General features: G+C 42.3%; 1 protein-coding gene across 1 annotated transcript in view; it reads left to right on the top strand.

Moving 5' to 3' along the window:
* LMX1A (LIM homeobox transcription factor 1, alpha) overlaps positions 1-21,030 on the top strand; it is a 224,817-nt gene that overhangs the window by 137,265 nt on the left and 66,522 nt on the right. Inside the window, exon 3 of the mRNA XM_006876512.1 lies at positions 12,622-12,854. Coding sequence (XP_006876574.1) covers positions 12,622-12,854 — 233 coding nt within the window. The remainder of the gene's footprint in view (positions 1-12,621; positions 12,855-21,030) is intronic.

Here is a 21,030-nt window from a genome sequence, read left to right on the forward strand (position 1 = left end):
TAAGATTAACTACTCCCTTGTTTTTGTTACAAAACTTCTGTCTTTATAGTTTTCTCTTTTTTAAATGTTTTATTGTGAATTATGTGATAGTTTACATGGGAGAACATTAGCTTTGCATTCGTCCTATCATATATTGTTTCATTGCCATGGTTTCAATCCCCTTCATGCATCATCAACCAACCAAAGGGAAGATAGTTTCTTTTATCAAGAGAACCCCCTCTCTCTTTTTTTCCCCCCTTGATGTACAAAAAACTAAAACCATGCAGGGATACATAATTATTTGAGCAACCAAGGGGCACATTCTGGAAGCCAGACTCCTAGCCACCAGTTCACAGTTTTTCTCTTTCCATGAGTCTAGAGTTCTCAGCTGCTCAATCTCTCCAGGTCATCACCTCTGCCTCCATCTCTGGTGTCACCCCTTCTCTGGCTAGGGTCCCATGTTCAGCTCCTGCTCTTCTCTCTTGATGGTCCTAGGGTCCTCTGTTCCTGGACTGTAAGATTAACTATTCCCCCACTTTTGTTACACATCTTCTACCTTTATAGTTGTGACAATCACATGTAGATATGATAACAATTACTCACTATTGAATCCATGAATCCTATCCCCATCTCCTTTCACCAGGCCCATCTAGCCAAGAGGAAAACTGTTCAATGGGATTCTACCTTCCCCCACATTAGTTCCAGTATCTCTTGTAAAATATCTGGGACTTTATGCATAGGATCATGCCATCTTCAAATAGGGATAATTTTACTTCTTCCTTACTATTTTTGATTCCTTTTATTTCCTTTTCTTGCCTTATTTCTCTGACTAAAAGTTCTATTACCATATTGAGTAAGAGTGGTGATGAAGGGCATCCTTGTCTGGGTCTCATTCTTAAGGGGAATTCATTCAGTCCCTCTCTCTATTGAGATCAATGTTGACTTGGTTTTGTCTATCTACCCTTAATTACGTTGAGAAATTTCTCTTCTATTCCTATTTTGCCAACGTTTTAACATGAATAGGTGTTGAGTTTTATCAAATGCTTTCTGTGCATCAGTTGATGTGATAAGATGATTCTTTTCCTTTATTTTATTTATATCATTGATTACATTGATTGATTTTATGACGTTGAACTTCCCTTGAACCTCTGGTATGAACCTTGTTTAGTTAATTAGGATTTTGCTGAGAATTTTTGCACATATAGTTATGAGGAATGTTGAAAATAATTTTCTTTTTTAGTGATGGTTTTGCCTGATATGGTAACAGAGTTATGCTTTTTTCATAAAATGAATTTGGGAACGCTATCCTTTTGTATGGTTGGGAATAGTTTGAGTAGAATTGGTGTCAGCTCTTCTCTGAATGCCTGGCATAAAGGTCCAGTGAAGCCATCTGGGCCAGGACTTTTTAGCTGTTGTTGGATTTATTTATTTATTTATGATCTCTTCAATTTCTTCTTTTGTTATGGGTCTGTTAAAATTTTCTATCTCAGCCCTTGTTAATTTAGGTAGCTAGTGTGTTGAAGAGTAGAGATGTCAGCTTGAGGACTAAGGTGCGCCTGACCCAAGCCATGGTATTTTCAATAACCTCATATGGATGCGAAAGCTGGACAGTGAATAAGGAAGATCGTAGAAGAATTGATGCCTTTCAATGCGGTGTTGGAGGAGAATACTAAAAGTACCATGGACTGCCAAAAGAACCAATAGATCTGTTTTGGAGGAAGTGCGGCCAGAGTGCTCCTTGGAGGCCAGGATGGCTAAGCTTCATGTCTCATACTTTGGACATATTGTCAGGAGGGAATAGTCGCTGGAGAAGGATGTCATGCTGGGTAAGATGGAGGGTCAGAGAAAAAGAGGAAGACCCCCAATGAGATGGATCAGCCAGATGGCATCATTGATGGCGTCAAGTGGGCAGCAGTAGTGAGGTTGGCCCAGGATTGGACATTGTTTCGTTCTGCTGTGTATGGGGTCGCTATGAGTCGGTTCTGACTCGATGGCACCTGACAACAACAACAAGTGTGTTTCTAGAAATTTGTCCATGTCTTGTAGGTTGTCAGATTCGTTGGAGTATAGTTTTTCATGTTGTTATTGTTGTTAAGTGCCTTTGAATCGGTTCAGACTCATAGCAACCCTATATAAGATTTCCGAGGTGCTGCTGGTAAAATTGAACTGCTGACCTTTTGGTTCAAACTGACCTTGAAGTTCAGTGCATTATCCACAGATCCACACCAGGACTCCAGATTTTCAAAGTGTTCTGCTATTATCCTTTTTATTTCTGTTGTAACATTACCACCCATTTCAATTTTTATTTGTCTTATTTGTATCTCCTCCTTCTTTTCCTTTGTTGATTTAGCCAGTTGTGTATACATTTTTTTAGCTCTTTAAAATAACTAACCTTTAGTCCTGTTCCTTCTTATCATGTCAGTTTTTGTTTAAATTATTTCTGCTCTGATCTTTATGATTTCCTTCCTTTTGGTGACTATACTCTTTTTAGATTTATTGGAGTTGTAGGGTTAAGGTGTTGATTTTAGCCCTTTCTTCATTTTTTGAAGTGTGTCTTTATTACTATAAATTGACTTCTAAGCAGTGGGTCTAGCTGGGTCCCAAAGGTTTCGATATAATGTGTTTTCATTCTTGTTTGGTGCTAGGATTTTTTTTTTTTTTAATTTCATTTTTTTATTTCTTCTACTACCAAGTGATTTCAAAACAAGGTGTTCTTCAGTTTCCATTTCCTTGTTCTTCCTGTTGTTATTGTTAAGTGCCTTCGAGTCAGTTCTGTCTCGTAGTGAACCTGTATAGGATTTATTACAGGTGAATCCTATACAGCTGATGGATTTAAACCACCGACTTTGCAGTTAGCAGTCCAATGCTATAGCATTGTGATTTGAGAAGATGCTTTGTATTATTTTGGTATGCTTGAATTTGTTGATGTTTGCTTTGTTGCCTAATCCAGGGTCTATTTTGGAGAATGATCCATGTGTGCTAGGAAAGAATGTGTTCCATGGTTTTGCTGAGTGAAGCGTTGTATATTTGTGCCTATGAGGTCAAGTTAGTTGATTGTGTTGTTTAGTTCTCTGTATCTTTGCTGAGTTTATTTCTAGTTGTGTCCTTCATCAACAGTGATGTGTTAAAGTCTTCTGCTATTATTGTGGAATGGCCTATTTCTCTTCCAGTTCTGTTAGTTTGTTTTACATATTTTGGAGCTCTTTTGTTGGGTATGTTGGGTATACTTGTTATGGCTACATCCTCTTGCTGGATTGACCCCTTCATCATTATGTAATGCCCTTCCTTGTTTATTATGCTGGTTTTTGCTTAAAATTTTATTTTCTCAGAGGTTAATTGTCATTAGTGCTCTTTTTGGTTGCCATTGGCTTGATGTGTTTTTTCCCACCAGGGATCCTTATGTATGTTGTTGTTAAGAGCCATCAAGTCAGTTCTAACTTACCACAACCTTGTGTACAGAAGAACAAAATATTACCCAGTCCAGCACCGTCCTCACAATCATTGTTATGTGTGAGGCCACTGTGGTAGCTCTGATGCCAGTCCATTTTGTTGAAAAGCTTTCTCTTTGTCATTGACCCTCTACTTTTACCATGCATGATGTCCTTCTCTAGGAACTGTTCCCTCCTGATACAATTCCAAAGCACATGAGACAGACTCTCATCATCTTTTCATCTAAGGAGTATTCTGACTATACTTCTTCCAACACAGATTTCTTCATTCTTCTGTCAGATCATGGTATAGTTAATACTATTTGTCAACACCATAATTCAAAGACATCAATTCTTTGTTCTTCTGTATTCATCGTCCAGCTTTGCATGCATATAAGGTGATTGAAAATACTAATGCTTGGGTCATATGTCCTCAAAATGACATCTTTACTTTTTGCACCTTAAAGGGGTCTTTTGTGGCAGATTTGTTCAATGCAATACTGCTTGATTTATTGACTGCTGATTTTATATGTACTATCCTGGTGTGGTGCTGTGGGTTCATGCGCTGGACCTCAAAGGCGGTTTGAACTGCAAGTCGATTCCGATTCATAGCGACCCTGTAGAGGGTTTCTGAGGAGCCACTGATGAGCTTGAACAGCTGACCTTGCAATCCAAATGACCTTGAAGTGTACAGTGCTTATTCTACAGGAAATCCTTAAGCAGTGATGGTCGTTTTTGGGTCAAAAAATATCACCAGGGTCAAAAGATAGAGACAGGGCAAATAAAAAGGACTAAAAATTGTGTAATCCTTATAGGTCCCAAAACACTGCTCATACATAGTTTCCTTTAATCCTCAGTCATCTAGGAACATGGACACAATTATTGCTGTTTCCTTCTGAGCAACCAGAGACTGCACAGGATTAAGAACTCTGATCCAAGTCATCCTGAGTGGAAATGGCAGAGCCTGAGGACCTAGGTCTTTTCACCTTTGTTAGCCTCATGGCTTGAGGATACAAGAAGAGATATAAGCAAGGCATTGAATGGACTTTCAGCCAGCCTCTATTTCCCTGCCTGGCAGAGGGACAGGGGAAGGGAGTGTGAGAAAAGAAGAGCAGGAGAAGAAAAGGGGGAGACAAAAGAGCCTGTGACTACCCTAAACCTAAACTGAATGAATGGCTCTCTGCTCCCTGCCAGTCCTAGCTGTTATCCCTCCTTCCTACCCTGACACACCTTACTGTGGTCATTAATTCTTCTGGAGCCTGCTGTCCAGCCAGAGTGAGTCTCCAGCTGATGCAAATGGTTGAGGCACTTGGTTAAGGCAAAAGATTGGAGGCTTGAGTCCTTAGGGAGGCACCTCAAAAGAAAGACCTGGTGATCCACTTTCTGCAATTAGCCATTTAAAGCCCTAGAGAGCACAGTTGTTTTCTGAGACACATGGAGATGAGTCTGTCCAACGTGTCATTGGCAACTGTTTGTTTTCATTTTCCCTGTTAAAGGATGTGAGCTCCCAGAGAGCAGCATGGTCTCAGTTTGATTTATCACTGCATCCCTATCACCTTCCCTGCAGAGGGCACTCAAAAGAGGAAGGAGAGCCCCCCATGAGTGCTCAGTCTGAGGGAAAGGGACTGCACTTGATGCTTTCTCATGAGGCGGATACTATTATTCATTTTAACAGGGGTGGGAACTGAGATGCAGAGAGGAGGTAGGTCATACAAATGGCTTCCAGAGTAGGAGAATTGATAATGCTAGGAACCATTATGCTTTCTATACCTGCTGATTAGGCAGAACAGTACATTTCTCTAAACCTTGCCCATATGCCTAGAAGAGCTGCATGTGTTTGGGAACTTTGTCCAGTTTTCCAGGGCACTGCCAGCCTGCCAGGCTCTGAACCCAGAGTGCGGCCTCATTAGCATTCAGAGGGGGAAGTAACCATGGGGGACTCTATCTAGGGCATTAGGAAGAGACAGGCTGTGTTTTAATTACGACCTGGACTTTTGAACAAATCCTTTTCTCTGCTTGTCTGAGCCATAGAGAAAACAAGTTGTGGGAGGTGTGTAGTTGACAGCTGGGTCCACAGTGATACCCGTACAGCTGTGTACACATCTGGCACACAGGTGGTGGACGGCATGCAATTTTTCTCCTTGAATTTGCTCTGGGGTTATGAGAGCCAAGGTGGTACAGTGAGGTTGACCTGGGCAGAACTCAAAGAAGGCAACCTGATGGGGAGAAGGGGGAAAGTAGAACCTGACACCTTCACTCTGGTCGGGCTCCCTGCTGACCAGGAGCATTTCAGAGTTTGAGCCCAGCCATTCCCCGCCACTTCCTCCAGCTACTCCTGAGTCAACATGGTGGGCTTCTTTGTTGAGCTCACTCCAACCCTCCCTTTCCCAGCTCAAGGGAAAGTTTTGAAGTGGAGGATGAAATGAAGAAGGGAGCAGAAAGAGGATGAGATTAACAGGGTAGAAGTTAGATAAGCACAGATGCTACCACCTGCTGCTGCATATTCTCAAGTGCTTGTTGACTCCCTGGGACCATTTGCCTGGAGTCTGTTTAACAGTTCATTCCAGGGGAAGGGGAGGAGAAGGAGGGCTTGGGGACAAAGGGCCTTTGACTGGCTCCTAGAAGAGTGTTGATTAGTTTGCTCAGGTTGGCAAACAGTGACTAGGGACTGGGGCCCAGGGATGAACTGGGTAGATTTTCTACCAAATGTGCAGAGTCTAGTATGGGGCATGGGGAGTAAAGGCAAATACTCTAAGATCGAGTGTGCCCAGAGTTTCAGACATGTAGAGAAAAACCACATTGGGCAGCTGGAGGAATAGTAAGGTTAGAGAAAGGACTGGTTGCACTCATGGAGTTCTGTGTTGTTGTTTTTTTAAAGTGGGGGCTATAACTCTGGTAGTGTAGTGGTTACGAATCAGGCTGCGAACCTCAAGGTCAGCAGTTTGAAACCACCAGCTGTTCCGTGGGAGAAAGATGAGGCTTTCAGCTCCAGTAAAGATTTACAGCCTCGGAAACCCTGTACAGGGTCGCTCGGAATCGACTCGACAGCACTTAACAACAACAACAACATAGCTCATCTTGCTAGAGGTAAGACAGCCATACCAGCCCCTGAATTGTCCCCCAGGTGAGGGCCAGGGGACAGGCATCTCAGGACAGGCATCTTACAGTGGGGAGTCTTGGTGGGGCGTCCCAAGGCCTGTTGAGAGTGAGACTATACATGTAATTCCAGTCTCCAGCTGGGCTGAAACCACTCCCTGGGAGGCTGTCTCCTGGCAGATTCATGGGAGGTGGCTTCAATTTCTTCCCCAATCCTTGGCTTCTGCCACTCAAAGAGTTTAAATGGCCTCTGTCTTTTTTTGTGCCAATCTGTGTATAATGACTCTTTGGGAACCCCTCCTTAGCTTCCTCATCCCTCCATCCTAAATAATTTTGTTTTCTTCCAGGAAGCTTCCAAGAAAAACACGCTATAGACTTAAGAGTTTTAGAGCTGGGGAGTGGTTACACATTATAGACAACAGGTTTATGCATTCTAGTTTCTATTCATGGGACATTACTGTGTATTGCTTCTCTGTTCTGTTTCCTAAAGGTAAATGCATGAAGGTAGATACTGTTTGAATGCACTTTGGCTCTGTAGGATAAGCACTGTATTACTAAACCACAAGCTCTGCAGGAGAAAGATGAGGCTTTGTGCTCCCACAAAGACTTCTTGTTGTTGTTAAGTGTCATTGAGTCGATTCCGACCCATAGCGACCCTGAACAGGGTTTCCAAGGCTGTAAATCTTTACGGGAGCAGAAAGCCTCATCTTTCTCCCACAGAGCAGCTGGTAGTTTCGAACTGCTGACCTTGCGGTTCGCAGCCCAATTCGTAACCACTATGCTACCCTATACAGGTTCACTATGAGTCAGAACTGACTCAATGGCACTTAATAACAAGAAGGAAAGAATGCTATTTAAGTATTTGTTTACTGTCTCTCCCACTAGTATGTGAAGTTCACAAGGTCAGAGACAATCTTGTGCCTGACATCAGTGCCTGCCATATAACTTATTCAATATACACTTGTTTAGGAGTCCCTGGGTGGTGTAAAACAGTTAACACATTCAGCTTCTTCACTGAAAGGTTGGAGGTTCGAGTTCACCCAGAGGTACCTTGGAAGACAGGTCTGGTGATCAGCCATTGAAAACCTTTCGGAGCACAGTTCTACCCTGACACCCACGGGGTCACAATGAGTTAGTAATGGTTCCACAGCAACCGGTTTACTGGATACACTGTGTATGCATGTGAATGGACAAAGTCGTGATTCCTCTTCCTTCCTTCCCTGCTAAGACACAGAGTGTTGAGGGTTACAGGGTGCACATTAGATGCATCTAAGGAAATAAAGGGAAACGATACGCAAAACATTAGTAAATGAATAGGTGTGTAAGACTCCTATGTAGTTGTTAGGTGCCATCAAGTATGCACAATGAAATGAAACACTGGTCAGTCCTGCCCAATCCTCACAATTGTTGTAATGTTTGAGTCCATTGTTGCTACCACTGGGTAATTCCATCTAGCTCTGGGATCTTCCTCTTTTTCATTGACCCTCCACTTTTCCAAGCTTGGTATCCTTCTCCAGGAACTGATCCCTTTTGATAACATAGCCAAAGTATGAGAGACGAAGTTTGCATTCCTTGGTTATAAAGAACATTCTGACTGTCCTTCTTCCAACACAAATGTGTTTGTTCTTCTGGCAGTCTGTGGTACTTTCAATATGGTATTTCAAATGTATTGATTTTTCTACAGTTTTCCTTGTTCACTGTCCAACTTTCACATGAATATGATGTGATTAAAAACATCATGGCTTGTGTCAGCCTCACCTTAGTCCTCAAACTGACATCTTTATTCTTTAACACATTACAGAGGTCTTATGCAGCAGATTTCCCTAATGCAATACGTCATGTGATTTGTTGACTGCTGGCTTCCATGAGTGTTGATTGTGGATCCAAGTAAAATGAAGTCTTTGATAACTTCCGTCTTTTCTCTATTTGCTGATCCGCTTGTGAGGATGTTCAGCTTTCTTTTACATTGAGGTACAATCCATACTGAAGAGTATCTTCATCAGTAAGTACTTTAAGTCCTTTTGGCTTCCAGCAAGCAAGATTGTAACATTTGCACATAGCAAGTTGTTAATGAGTCTACTTGCAATCCTGATGCCACGTTTTTTCTTCATATGATACAGTTTCTCAGAGTAGTTACTCAGCATGCAGACTAAGTAAGTATGGTGAAAGGATACAGCCTTGATACAAAATTTTCCTGACTTTTAGCTATTCAGTATCCCCTTGTTCTGTTCTAATAACTGCCTTTTGATCTATATACAGGTCCCTCATAAGCACAATGAAGTGTTCTGGAATACCCATTCTTTACAATGTTGTCCATCAGTATAAGAAGCCCTATAGGGCAGTTGTATCCTGTCGTATAGTGTAACTGTGAGTCCGAATCAACACAACAATGTGTGTGAGTGAGCTATTGAAATAGAATTGGCCACACTTACTATACAGAACCGACTCGATGACACTCAATTACAACAACAGGCCATCAGAGTGGTTGCACTGTATATAAGAAAATGCTCTTCAGTTACTCATGTGTCCTTGGTTCCTCCCAAGGTGGGACTCATTCAGAGAGTAAGGTGGCACCCGCTTTCTGACTCTCCTCTGAGTCAGTTCCCACTGTCTTTGTTCATGAAGAAGGAAGGGGTATGAAATTTGTGTTTAGGAGCTCAGTATGACCATTTTCTTCATCTTTGCAAGTCTCTCCTTTCTACCATCTGACCTTCTGACATCCAAAAGAAACAAACACCCAAACAAACTCACTGTCATCAAGTTGATCCTGACTATAGGACAGAGTAGAACTGCCCCATAGGGTTTCCAAGTCTGTAAAACTTGACAGAAGCACACTGCCACATCTTTCTCCCATGAAGTGGTTAGGGAGCTCAAACTGCCGACCTTTTGGTTAGCCACTGAAAGTACTTAACCACTGCACCACCTGGGATCCTTTAAAAACACAAAACGACTCTTTATCTTGTTAACAGTATAATAAATGTCACTATACTCAGACCATTTCTTAGGGCACTTTATAGGGTACATTGGAGTCCTGGTATGGTGCTGTGGGCTAATGCGCCAGACTGCAAAATTGTTTGAACTGCAAGGTCGGTGGTTCAAGCTCACTAGCTGCGCCTTGGAAACCCTATACAGGGTCACTGTGGGTTGGAATTGACTCGACAGCACTTAAGAACAACAACATAGGGTACATTATATCTGTGTTTGTACCAAAGGCCTTGACAAAAGCAATTGTGTTCTTGTGAGGTGATTTAATATTTGTTGTTGTTAAATGCCATCATCAGTTCCAACTTATAGCAACACTGTTTAGGGCTTCCAAGGTGTGGCTGGCAGATTTGAACTGCTGGACCTTGTGTTTAGCAGTCCAGAGCTTATCGTACAGCATCACACCTACTATGTGTCAACCCCCATGCTATGCATATTCTTTATACATGATACGTCAGGAAGAGAGTGAACACATCAGATCCTCAGGCCAAATCAAATCTACTTTTATTGAATGCTCAGTACATGGGTGGCTGTGATGTATACAGATTTCCCACGGGCCTACTTTTTTGAGAATAATGCATGAGCTATTGTCAAGATAAGTTACAAACATGTGAAACTTTATATAATAAGGCAAGATTGAAATACTATCTTAATCCAATAATATTAAACAATGGTCCCAGGACTTTTACACCTTGAAGAGTTTGTCTGGCCTCATCTCTTGAAGGACGGTCAGAAAACAAAGGTGCAAAGGGGCCCAACAAACTGCCTGAGGTTTCTCCTGAGTGGAGAGCAGAACTCAGGCCTCAGACCCTGCTAGTTTCTGTTTTATAGTATTGAAATGCCTCCAGGTAATTTGTCAGATGGCCAGCACAGACAGTCATGTTGTAGGGTTGCAAAGGGGTGGCAATTGACAGGCTGGGGCAGGGAGGCCCAGGCAGGGTTGGAAGAGGTGGGAGCTCTCAGAGTAGGGCTGGATTCAGTAGCTTAAACACAGAAGGAAGGATCTTCCGGGAGGATGGAATAGCATAGACAGGCCCAGAAGGATGAAGCCAGGAATGTTGTATTGAGGAATCCTGACATTCTCATCAGTCACCTGCTCTGAACACCAGCTCTGAGAGCTAGGCCTTACGCTGCCCTATCCCTCTTTCCTATCTTGTCTCTGAATTGTGGGCTCAGCCACCTCCTTCCCAGCGTCCCTGCTACTGCCTTCATTCTGACCTCCATCACTGTTCAGCTGTGCTCCCTCATTCAGATCTCTCTTTCCATTCCGCCCTTCACACTCCCAAGAATTCTTTCTCTAAAACAGGGCTCTTATATTATTTGCTGCATGCATGATGCCCAGCTCTTTGGTGAGAAATCTGGTGATGACTGACCTCTTCTGCCACCCCCATCAAGGCAGCTGGCATCGGACTTGGAGTCACACTGAGCTCTGAGCACTACTCCGTTTTCAGTCATGCCTTTGCACAGGCTACTCTGTTCCCTCTGCCTGGAAGGTCATCATCCTCTTTGCCCCCAGCCCTTTATGCCTGACAGCCTGCCTGCCTGCCTGCCTGCCTGCCTGTCTTTGGTTTGACCAAGACTTATTAAAAACAGAATAAAATGAAAATCCGCCATTTTGATCCCTGAAAGTTTATTTCCTCTCTCTGCCCTATACCACTCTGCTCCTCTGTACTTGAATGATCTGGACATGTCTGTTGGTCCTTGAACTCATTTCAACAAGGAATTTTCTTTTATTTGCTTTCACATTGCTAATACTCACTATTCTTACTTGGCATATATAGACACTCTTTAGGTTGTTTGTTGACAGTAAATGAAATATGCGTTATGCACAGTGGGTTTAAACCACAAGGTCGACAGTTCAAGCTCACCAGCCACTCTTCGGAAATCCTATACAGGGTCCCTATGGGTTGGAACTTACTCAATGGCACTTGATAACAACAACAACAACAACAACATTAAGAGATAAGATAGTCTCAGTCTAGATATTTGAGGGCTGGAAAGTTGAGATGCAGTTTATATCCTAAACTTTAGCTCTCCCAAATTGGATTAGACATCGGGAGTTTGTTGAAAACACCCTGTCACATGCTGATAGGAGTGGGTCCAGATATCTTTCTGTTACTGTTACAACTGTTCTTATTGTTTTAAATAGCAAGCTCCCCCCAAGGATTCTGGGAAGGTTGTTTGGCCCCAGTCTGCTGACAGCCTTTGGGACAATGACCTTACTAGTATTGGTATCACTCAGTATGGTACTGGTGTCACCCAGTGGGCAGGGCTGGCCAGTGGGAACCTCAACCTGTGGGCAGAGCAGCCTGGCTCTCTGCTTTATACCTCCCCACGCCCCTGCAACTCCTTTAGTAACCCCACTATTAGGAACCCTATGTCTTAGACCATCCCAAACAAACCAGCTGCATTAGTGCAGTTGACCATCTTCTAGTGCCTTTCCTCCATCTTATCTTAAGCTTTTGATAGAACATTTCAACTGAATGGTTTTAATTCAGGCTCTTTTGGGACTACGTAGATAGTTAGATCTCTGTCCTCAAGTCAACTCTGACTCCTGACGACCTTGGGTCCAACACAAGAGAACAATGCCCAGTAGTTCTGCCTCATCTTCATAATCATCGGCATAGTTCAGTCATTGTGTTGGCTGTTGGCCCCATCTGTCCCTCCAAGGCTCTCTCATGCTCTCTGTGGTCCTCTACCTCACCAAACATGGTGTCCTTCCCCCTTGATTGGTCCCTGCTGATGACATGCCCAAAGCAGATGAGTCGGCTAACCTTCTGTTGTAATCCATAAGGTTTTCTTTGACCAATTTTTGGAAGTAGACAGCCAGGCTTTTCTTTCTATTCTCTCTTAATCTGGAAGTTCCACTGACTGATATGTATCTCTCATGAGTGACTGTTGGCAATTGAAATACCTTTGGCGTAGCTTCCAGCATCACCTAAGATACAAATCTCCACATTATAGCTAAGTAACAGGTGGGTGCTGATAGAGAATAAATAACCTGGATTTAAACTATATCCCATGACAGACATCCTTGTCCCCATGTTTGAAGCTCCTTTGGCTGTTGACTTGAAGGGAGGTTGGGTCCAAACCAGACCTTACTCACAGTGTGTGTCCTCACTTTCTCCCCTACCAGGCTGTTTGCTGTCAAGTGTGGGGGCTGCTTTGAGGCCATCGCACCCAGTGAGTTTGTGATGCGGGCCCAGAAGAGCGTGTACCACCTGAGCTGCTTCTGCTGCTGTGTCTGTGAGCGGCAGCTCCAAAAGGGCGATGAGTTTGTCCTGAAGGAGGGGCAGCTGCTCTGCAAAGGGGACTATGAGAAGGAGAGGGAGCTGCTCAGCTTGGTGAGCCCAGCAGCCTCTGACTCGGGTGAGTGCCTATGGTGGGAGTGGGGGGGGGGTTTGCTATGGAGGTGAGGGTGGGGTCTAGTGTGGGGTGGTAGTCTGCATTGCTTCCTCCCTGGAGGGCCTGCCAGCAGGGCAGCCCACCTCCAAGGCAAGGGAGTTCTGTGTATTTTAGGAGCTTTCTTTATAAACTTGATGTAATCTCTCTTCAGTCTGCTATTGCCTGATGATGCTGAGTAACAAGCCATCCCACAATGCCATGGCATACAATCATAGGTACTTGTTCACACATTCACAAGTGTGTGGCCTCACTGAATGTTTCTATGTTAGGCTGATGGTCTTCGAGTCATCTGGATTGGTGGATCTCAGTTGAACTTAGCTCTAGGGTATAGGCCTGGTACAGATCTGCTCCTTGTAATACATTCTGGGGTGTAGCTTGAAGGAACAACAGCTACAATGCTTGATCTTCTACTAATAATGACAGATGTGTAAGTAGGCATGCTCAGTCACAAAAGCACACTTAAAGTCTCTCTCACTTCATGCCTGCTACTACGCCATTGACCAAAGCAAGTGGAATAGCCAAACCCAAAGTCAAGGGGAGGAGAAATACACTCCATGAACCACAAGACCCTGGCAGGGTGTTGATACAATACTACTAAAGGGCCATGAAGAATTGGAACCAACAATTCAGTCTACCACAGTCACTTTGAGTCCTGGTGTGACACTGTAGGATAAGTACTGGACTGCTAACCATAAGATCGGTGGTTCAAACCCACCAGATGCTTCTTGGAAACCCTATACAGAGTTGCTATGGGTTGGAATTGACTCAACAACACTTAACAATAACACAGCCACTTAACTACTTGAATTGTTTCCTCAGCTGTCAAGTGGGAACACTAGAATCTAGCCAAGGTTTAGCAGATAAGACAGAAAAAGGAACTAGAATGTATTTGTACCCCCTCTTCACCACCCACCCTCCCCTCACTTCTCATTGTCCTTGAGATGTGAGAAGAGAGGAAGACGAAGAGACACAGAGATTTTATAGAACAGAGAAATTCAGAGCTCTGGTAGTGTAGTGGTTATGAATCGGGCTACTAACCTCAGGGTCAGCATTTTGAAACTACCAGCTGTTCTGTGGGAGAAAGATGAAGCTTTCTGTTCCTGTAAAGATTTACAGCCTCAGAAACCCTGTACAGGGTCGCTATGAGTTGGAACTGACTCCACGGCACACAAAAACAACAACACTGTCCAGACTCAGCATGGAATACTGGTGTGGTGCTGCAGGATAGTGCACTGGACCTCAAAGTCAGTTTGAACTGCAAGGTCAGGAGTTCAAATTTACCAGCTGCCTCTAGGAAACACTTTACAGGGTTGCTATGAGTCGGCACTGACTCAACGGCACTAAACAATATCAACAAACTCAGCATGGACTGCCATTCCAGGGTGTTAGTCCACACAGCGCAACATTTGAGTTAGTCTCATCTCCTTTTCCTTGCCCCCAAGAATCTGTGAATTATGATTCAATGAGAACGCTGAAGATTTTGCAGGAGTCTAGGACCTGCTTACAGCCTAAGTAGACTGACAAGACGCCAGTCTCAACCCCTGTGACGCTGATTGGACGGACTTTTCATTTGAGGGAAATCTCTCCTTTCCAGGAGCACGGTTGCCAACAGACTGATGTCTCCTGGGCTCTTTGGCCCCATTCTAAACTGAGCTTCAGTGTCCACTGGATGGGTTAGAAGGCCACCTCATCCTGTCATTTTGTGTCCATCCACTTAGGCCTCCTCCCTAGGAATACAGCAAATTCTTCAAATTCCTAAAGGGCTTAGGTGCTTTGGTGATCAGAATGCCAGCATGACCTTCAGAAAGGCAGGCACACCCAGAGGGACATGCCATTCTTTCTCACAGGGAAATGAGTGCTGTGGTCTAGCCTTTCTTGAAGGAGTCTTGGAGGCACTGTTGGGTAAGATTTGCACTGCTAACCACAAAGCCAGCAGTTCAGAACCACCAGGTGTGCCTCACGGGGCCTGATTGCTAAGTTATCCAGTTGACCCCTGTGCTAAATGTTTACAGATTTTAATCAACTACAAACGCAATATGGGCATTAGTATATTGTTACCATAAAACCCCACCCACCTCCACTGCCAACAAAGATGGTAAGAGAAAGCTGGGTCTAAGTAGCATTAATGACAATGTCTAGAGCAAGAGGTCTGCAACAGGCCCTCTTTTCTGACCACATTTTCAGCAATATGTTGAATTCTGGATATTTATTTTTGTGGCCAGTATGGAATCCTAGTGTTGCACTGTAAGATTAGCACTGAACTACTAACTGCAAGGTCAGCGGTTCAAACCCACCAGCCACTCCTTGGAAACTCTATACAGAGTCGCTATGAGACAGAACAGCATCAACGGCACTAGCAACAACATTGACAAACTGGAGCTTTCCAGTTCATTCATTCTTCTATTAATTCATTCAATAGACATATCCAGAGTGTTGCTTTATTTCAGGCAGGGAGTCATGTTATGAATGATAATAATACTGACTTTGTCAAATGAAGGAATCATAGATGTTTAGGCTGGAAAAGCAAAGACTAAATAAATAAATAATAATTGCCTCCAAATGGTTGGGTCCAACCATTTATGTTTGTTTGTTAATTTCAGAGGGCAGAATTAGAATTCATTCATTCAACCCTCCTGCTCTCATTTGTTGGAGCTAATATTCGGTGAGGGTAATGCTAGAAGATATCTATTGTCCTTTGCAAATCTAAGAATCTCTAATGGTTTTTGCAGCTTTGAATGAAGTGACATTAAAGCTCGACAAGAATCAAATATAGTGAAATGTCTGTACACTCGTTTCTTCCTTTATATAAATGCTGCCTGTATTGCACCATAAAATGTTTTGTGTGCCAAAGCCTGCCTCACTAATCAGAGGACAGGAGTCTAAAGAACAAGGTCCTGGCTTTTCATTTCCTCTCTTCCCTTAGCAAATGCTCAGCATGCTGCTCAGAGAAGAGAAAGTGATGAATAAAATACCTAATGAGCTTAATTAAATCTTCAAAAAAAAAGCAGGCCACCTCATATTGGAGATTTCTAAAAAGCAAACAGTTTTAGGATTGGTTCTAATACAAATACAGTTTCTCCTCTCATTTCTGTCCTGAGCACTTTACATATTGCAGGTTGCTTGATAAATACTTGTTGAGGGAATGATTGAATGGTCTATCATCTTTAATGTTTTTATCAATAACTCGTATGAAGACACAGAAGGCAGATTATTCTGTTTGCAGATGACACAAACCTGGCAGGGAATGCTGGTTTAGCAGCTGATACTCTGAAGGTTCAAAAGATTTTGACAAGCTAACAGAACAACACAAAGTCAGTGAGGTGAAATCTAACCATTGGGTTCCAAAACTCAACTGTAAGAATGTGAAATGAGACCTGCTTTGATGTCATTTTTAGTCTGACCATAGAGTCAGGAGGAGCCAAAAGAGTATTTGTTGTATCAGTAGACACTTGACTCAAGTCATGATATATTCAGTCATCTCATATGAATGTGAAAGCTGGACAGTGAATAAGGGAGACCAAAGAAGAATTGATGCCTTTGAATTAAGGTGTTGGTGAAGAATATTCAACATACCGTAAACTGCCAGAACAATGAACAAATCTATCTTTGGAGATGTACAGCCAAAATGCTCTTAGAAGCCAGATATGATAGCAGAAGGGATCAGTTCCTGGAGAAGGACATCATGCTTGGTAAAGTGGAGGGTCAGTTAAAAAGAGGAAGACCCTCAGTGAGATGGATTGACAGTGGCTGCAATACTTGGCTCCAGCACAGCGAGGATTGTGTGGAATATGGCACCCGGACCATGTGGTGTTTCCTTCTGTTGTACACAGGGTAGCTAGGAGTCAGAATTTACTTGACCACAAAGTTAGTTTGAACTGCAAGGTCGGTGGTTCAGACTCACCAGCCACTCCTTGGAAACCCTATATAGGGTCACTATGAATTGGGACTGATGGAACAACACTTAACAATACCACCACAAATAGCATACTGTCCCTAATATGTAATAATTGTTGTTATTGAAAAAACTCAAAGCTGTACAGTTTTGAGCACTTAAGATGAAGGAAGATATGAGGATGACACCTAACGTTGCAGACCTGTGTTGGTGTTAAGTGCTGCCGAGTCATTTCCGACCCATAGTGACTCTGTACTGGGTTTCTGAGGCTGTAAATCTTTATGGGAGCAGAAAGCCTCATCTTTCTCCCACAGAACAGCTGTTAGTTTCAAACTGCTAACCTTAAGATTCACAACCCGATTCATAACTACTATGTTACATTGTTATTGTTGTTGTTGTTAAGTGCCTTCGAGTCGGTTCCGACCCATAGCGACCCTGTACAGGGTTTCCGAGGGTGTAAATCCTTACGGGAGTAGAAAGCCTCATCTTTCTCCCGCGGAGTGGCTGGTAGTTTCGAACCGCTGACCTTAAGGTTCGCAGCCCGATTCGTAACCACTACGCTACCAGAGCTCCTTATCAGTTCCAACTCATAGCCCTATGTGTAGCACAATGAAACACTGCCAGATCTTCACAGTTATTGCTGTGGTTGAGCCCATTGTTGTAGCCACTGTCCATCATCTTGTTGCAGATCTTCCTTTTTTTACTAACCCTCTACTTTACCAAGCGTCATGTCTTTCTCCAGTGACTTTTCCCTCCTGATGACATGTTCAAAGTAGGTGAAAGTTTCACCATCCTCGCTTCTAAGGAGTAGTCAAGCTGAACTTCTTTCAACATAGAATTCTTGTTCTTCAGGAAGTCCATGGTATATTGAATATTCTTCCCCAACACCATAATTCAAAATCATCAACTCATCTTTGCCTTCCTCATTAATTTTTCTGCATGCATATGAGGTGTTTGAAAAGACCATGACTTGGGTCAGGCACATCATAGTCTTCAACTTGACATCTTTGCTTTTTGGCACTTTATAGAGGTCATTTGTAGCAATATGATTTCCTGACTACTGCTTCCATGGGTGTTGTTTGTGGATCCAAGTAAAATGAAATGCTTAACAACCTTAATCTTTTCTCTGTGGTGATGTTGCTTATTGATCTAGTTGTGAAGATTTTTGTTTTCCTTATGTTGAAGCATAAGTCTTTGATCTTCATCAGTAAGCTCTTCAAGTTTATTTTGCTTTTAGAAAGGAAGCTTGTGTCATTTGCATATTGCAAGTTGTTAATGAGTCTTCCTTCAATTCTAATGCTATATTCTTCATATAGTCCTGCATCTTGGATTATTTGCTCAGCATATAGATTGAATAAGTATGGTAAAAGGAACAGTCCAAATGCACACCTTTCCTGTTTTTAAACCTGGCATTATCCCCTTGTTCTAGCCAAATGACTGCCTCTTGTTCCATGTACAGATTCTGCATAAGTACAAGTGTTATGGAATTTCCCATCCTTTGCAATGGTATCCATAATTAGTTGTGATCTACACGATAACATATCTTTGCATAGTCAATGAAACATAGGTAAGCATCTTTCTAGTAGTCTCTGCTTTCAGCCAAGATCTGTTTGATATCAGCAGTGATATTCTTTATTCTACATCCTCTTTGGAATCTGACTTGAATTTCTGGTAGTTCACTGTTGATGTACTGCTGCAGCCATTTTTGAATTTTCTTCAACAAAAACTTTACTGGTGTGTGATGTTGATATTGATTTGTGATTTCCTCATTCTGTTGGATCATCTTTCTTTGGAATGGGCATGAATATGGATTTCTTCCAGTTGGTTGGCCAAGTCACTGTCTTACTAAATTTTGGGCATGGGTGATGAATAAGCAGCTCCAGCTTTGCATCTATTTGTTGGAACATTTCAATTGCTGTGCTGTCAATTCCTGAAGCCTGTTTTTTTGCCAACCTCAATGCAGTTTGGACTTCTTCCTACAATATCATCAGTACTTTATCATACGCTACCTCTTGAAATGGCTGGATGTCAACTAATTATTTTTTAATACAGTCACTCTTTAGATGTTTCCTACATTGTTCAGTATTTTGATTATGGAATGTGTCAATTGAAAGTTGAGGCTTGAACTGTTTCTTTGTTTTGTTTTTTTTTCAGCTCAAGAAATGCTGAGTATTTGGATTTCTAATTCTAGGTCTTTGTATATTTCATTTTAATACTTCAAGTCACTCTGAGAAATTTCTGTTCATTTCTTTTACGTCATCATTTCTTCTTTTCACTTTAGCACTTTTAAGTTCAAGAACAAGTTTCAGAGTCTCTTCTGACATCTGTTTTGCTCTTTTAGTTCTTTTAAATGACATGTTGGTTTCTTCATGTATGATGTCTTTGATGTCATCTTGCAACTCATCTGGTCTTTGGTCATCAGTGTTCAGTGCATCAAATCTATTATTGAGATGGTCTCTAAATTCTGGTGGAATATATTCAAGATCATATTTTGTCTCTTGTGGACTTGCTTATTGAGTGTGTAAATGAATTTTGTCCTGATCTCATTAGCCTCTGAGGTCTTTAGCAGAGTACCACCAACCTCAAGTATGACTGTCTTCTTAATGGAGTCAGAATGAGGTTTATTTATACATGCTGAGATTTCTTCTTCTTAATTTTCCTTGGGACATGGGAAAATATTGCTGCTTCAGAAGGTCCAGGTACTCTTTTTCCTTTCCTTCTAAGTCAGATTCATCACCCATTAGTGTTTTAGACACTGGTCTTAATTTTCTTGTACACCTTTGGAAATGATTATTTCCTGGATTCCTTACAAACAGTTTCCTTTTAATCAATCCTTGGAGCTCTTCTGGTTCTCCAGTAAATTAGAATATGGAGACACAGCAGTTACCTCACAAGTTCTGGAAAGTGCCAAACTGTTCTCTGGAATTATTCTTGTCAATAAATACCCATGGATTTTAAAATGCAAAATAAGAAATAATAAAGAAAAAGTTAGCAGGCAATTTCAGAGGAAGTTTCATTCTCCATATTGCAGTGCAAAGAGCCTGGGTTCTAAAGTTCAACAGGTCTGGGTCTGAGTTTTGCCATATTCTCACAAGCAGTGCAACCTTGGGCAAATTCCTCTGTCCAGGACTCTATTTCCTAATAAGTCAAAAGGGGTTCTAATATCTCCTTTGTGTGTTGCTGTAAGTATTCAAAAAGATAATGAGTACTGAGGACTTGGTACTTGTTTGGTGCCTAGTATATTCCAACTATCATTCCCATCTCCAAACATGGGTCTACCAGCTGTTCCTCAGAAACCCTATACAGGGTCGCTATGAGTCAGAACCAACTTGGTGGCACTTAACAACAACATGGGTCCTAGTATACTTCATTCTCTAAATACCCATCATTTCACAGATGTCTTAACTCTGGCTTTGCTAATCTATATCAGATACTTCTGGATAGCTGATCTAGGGGTGTCTCAGGGTAATACAGGCATATGAATGTTATGTAAGGTGCCTGGCTGGGTACATGAACTGGAAATGGATTGATTCACACTATGGGCCTGCCTGTCTCAGAGTTGCTTTTCGGCTTCTGAACATTCTAGTTAGCCTTGCATCTTGGAAAGTCTGTCCAGAAGACCAAGAGAAAGCAGACATGCACTCATTTCTGGGACTTGTTAGACACTTTAAGCAAGAAAGGGGAAGGCTTTCCTTAACCCAACTCATGTTTTTTTTTTTTTTTTGTACACATAGATTATGAAACCAAGGTTTAGAGTAGTTATGATCTGATCTGTTTAAAATGCCTATGTGTCTTCTTCTTCCTTAGCATAATGGTTTTTTGAGTATAGTTTTCTTGGGGGTGGATCTCTCAGTGCCACGCAGTCTGATGGTGCTGGTATGTCTTCATCTTTGAATGAATTACTTCTGAAGTGGATTAGACTTCTTTCCTGTAACACTGGTCTTTGAGTTTAGAGAAGACTGAACCTAACAGTGACCAGTTAGTGAATGCCCTGTACAGCTGTGGCCAAAGTCATTATTTCATTTCCTATATTGTTGTTGTTGTTAAGTGCCATCAAATTGGTTCTGACTCGTTAGGGACCCTGGATAGGGTGTTCAAAGAGTGGCTCAAACCGACCTTGCAGTATAGCGCATCAACCCACCGTGCCATTAGTCCACTCCTTTTGCTCTGTCACATGCCATAGTCCACTTCGGTTCTGACCTGTAATTCAATAGCTATTTCCTAAAGACACCTACACTATGTGAGACT

The sequence above is a fragment of the Chrysochloris asiatica genome, unplaced genomic scaffold (genome assembly GCF_000296735.1).
Source record: "Chrysochloris asiatica unplaced genomic scaffold, ChrAsi1.0 scaffold00386, whole genome shotgun sequence".
Classification (NCBI taxonomy): domain Eukaryota; kingdom Metazoa; phylum Chordata; class Mammalia; order Afrosoricida; family Chrysochloridae; genus Chrysochloris; species Chrysochloris asiatica.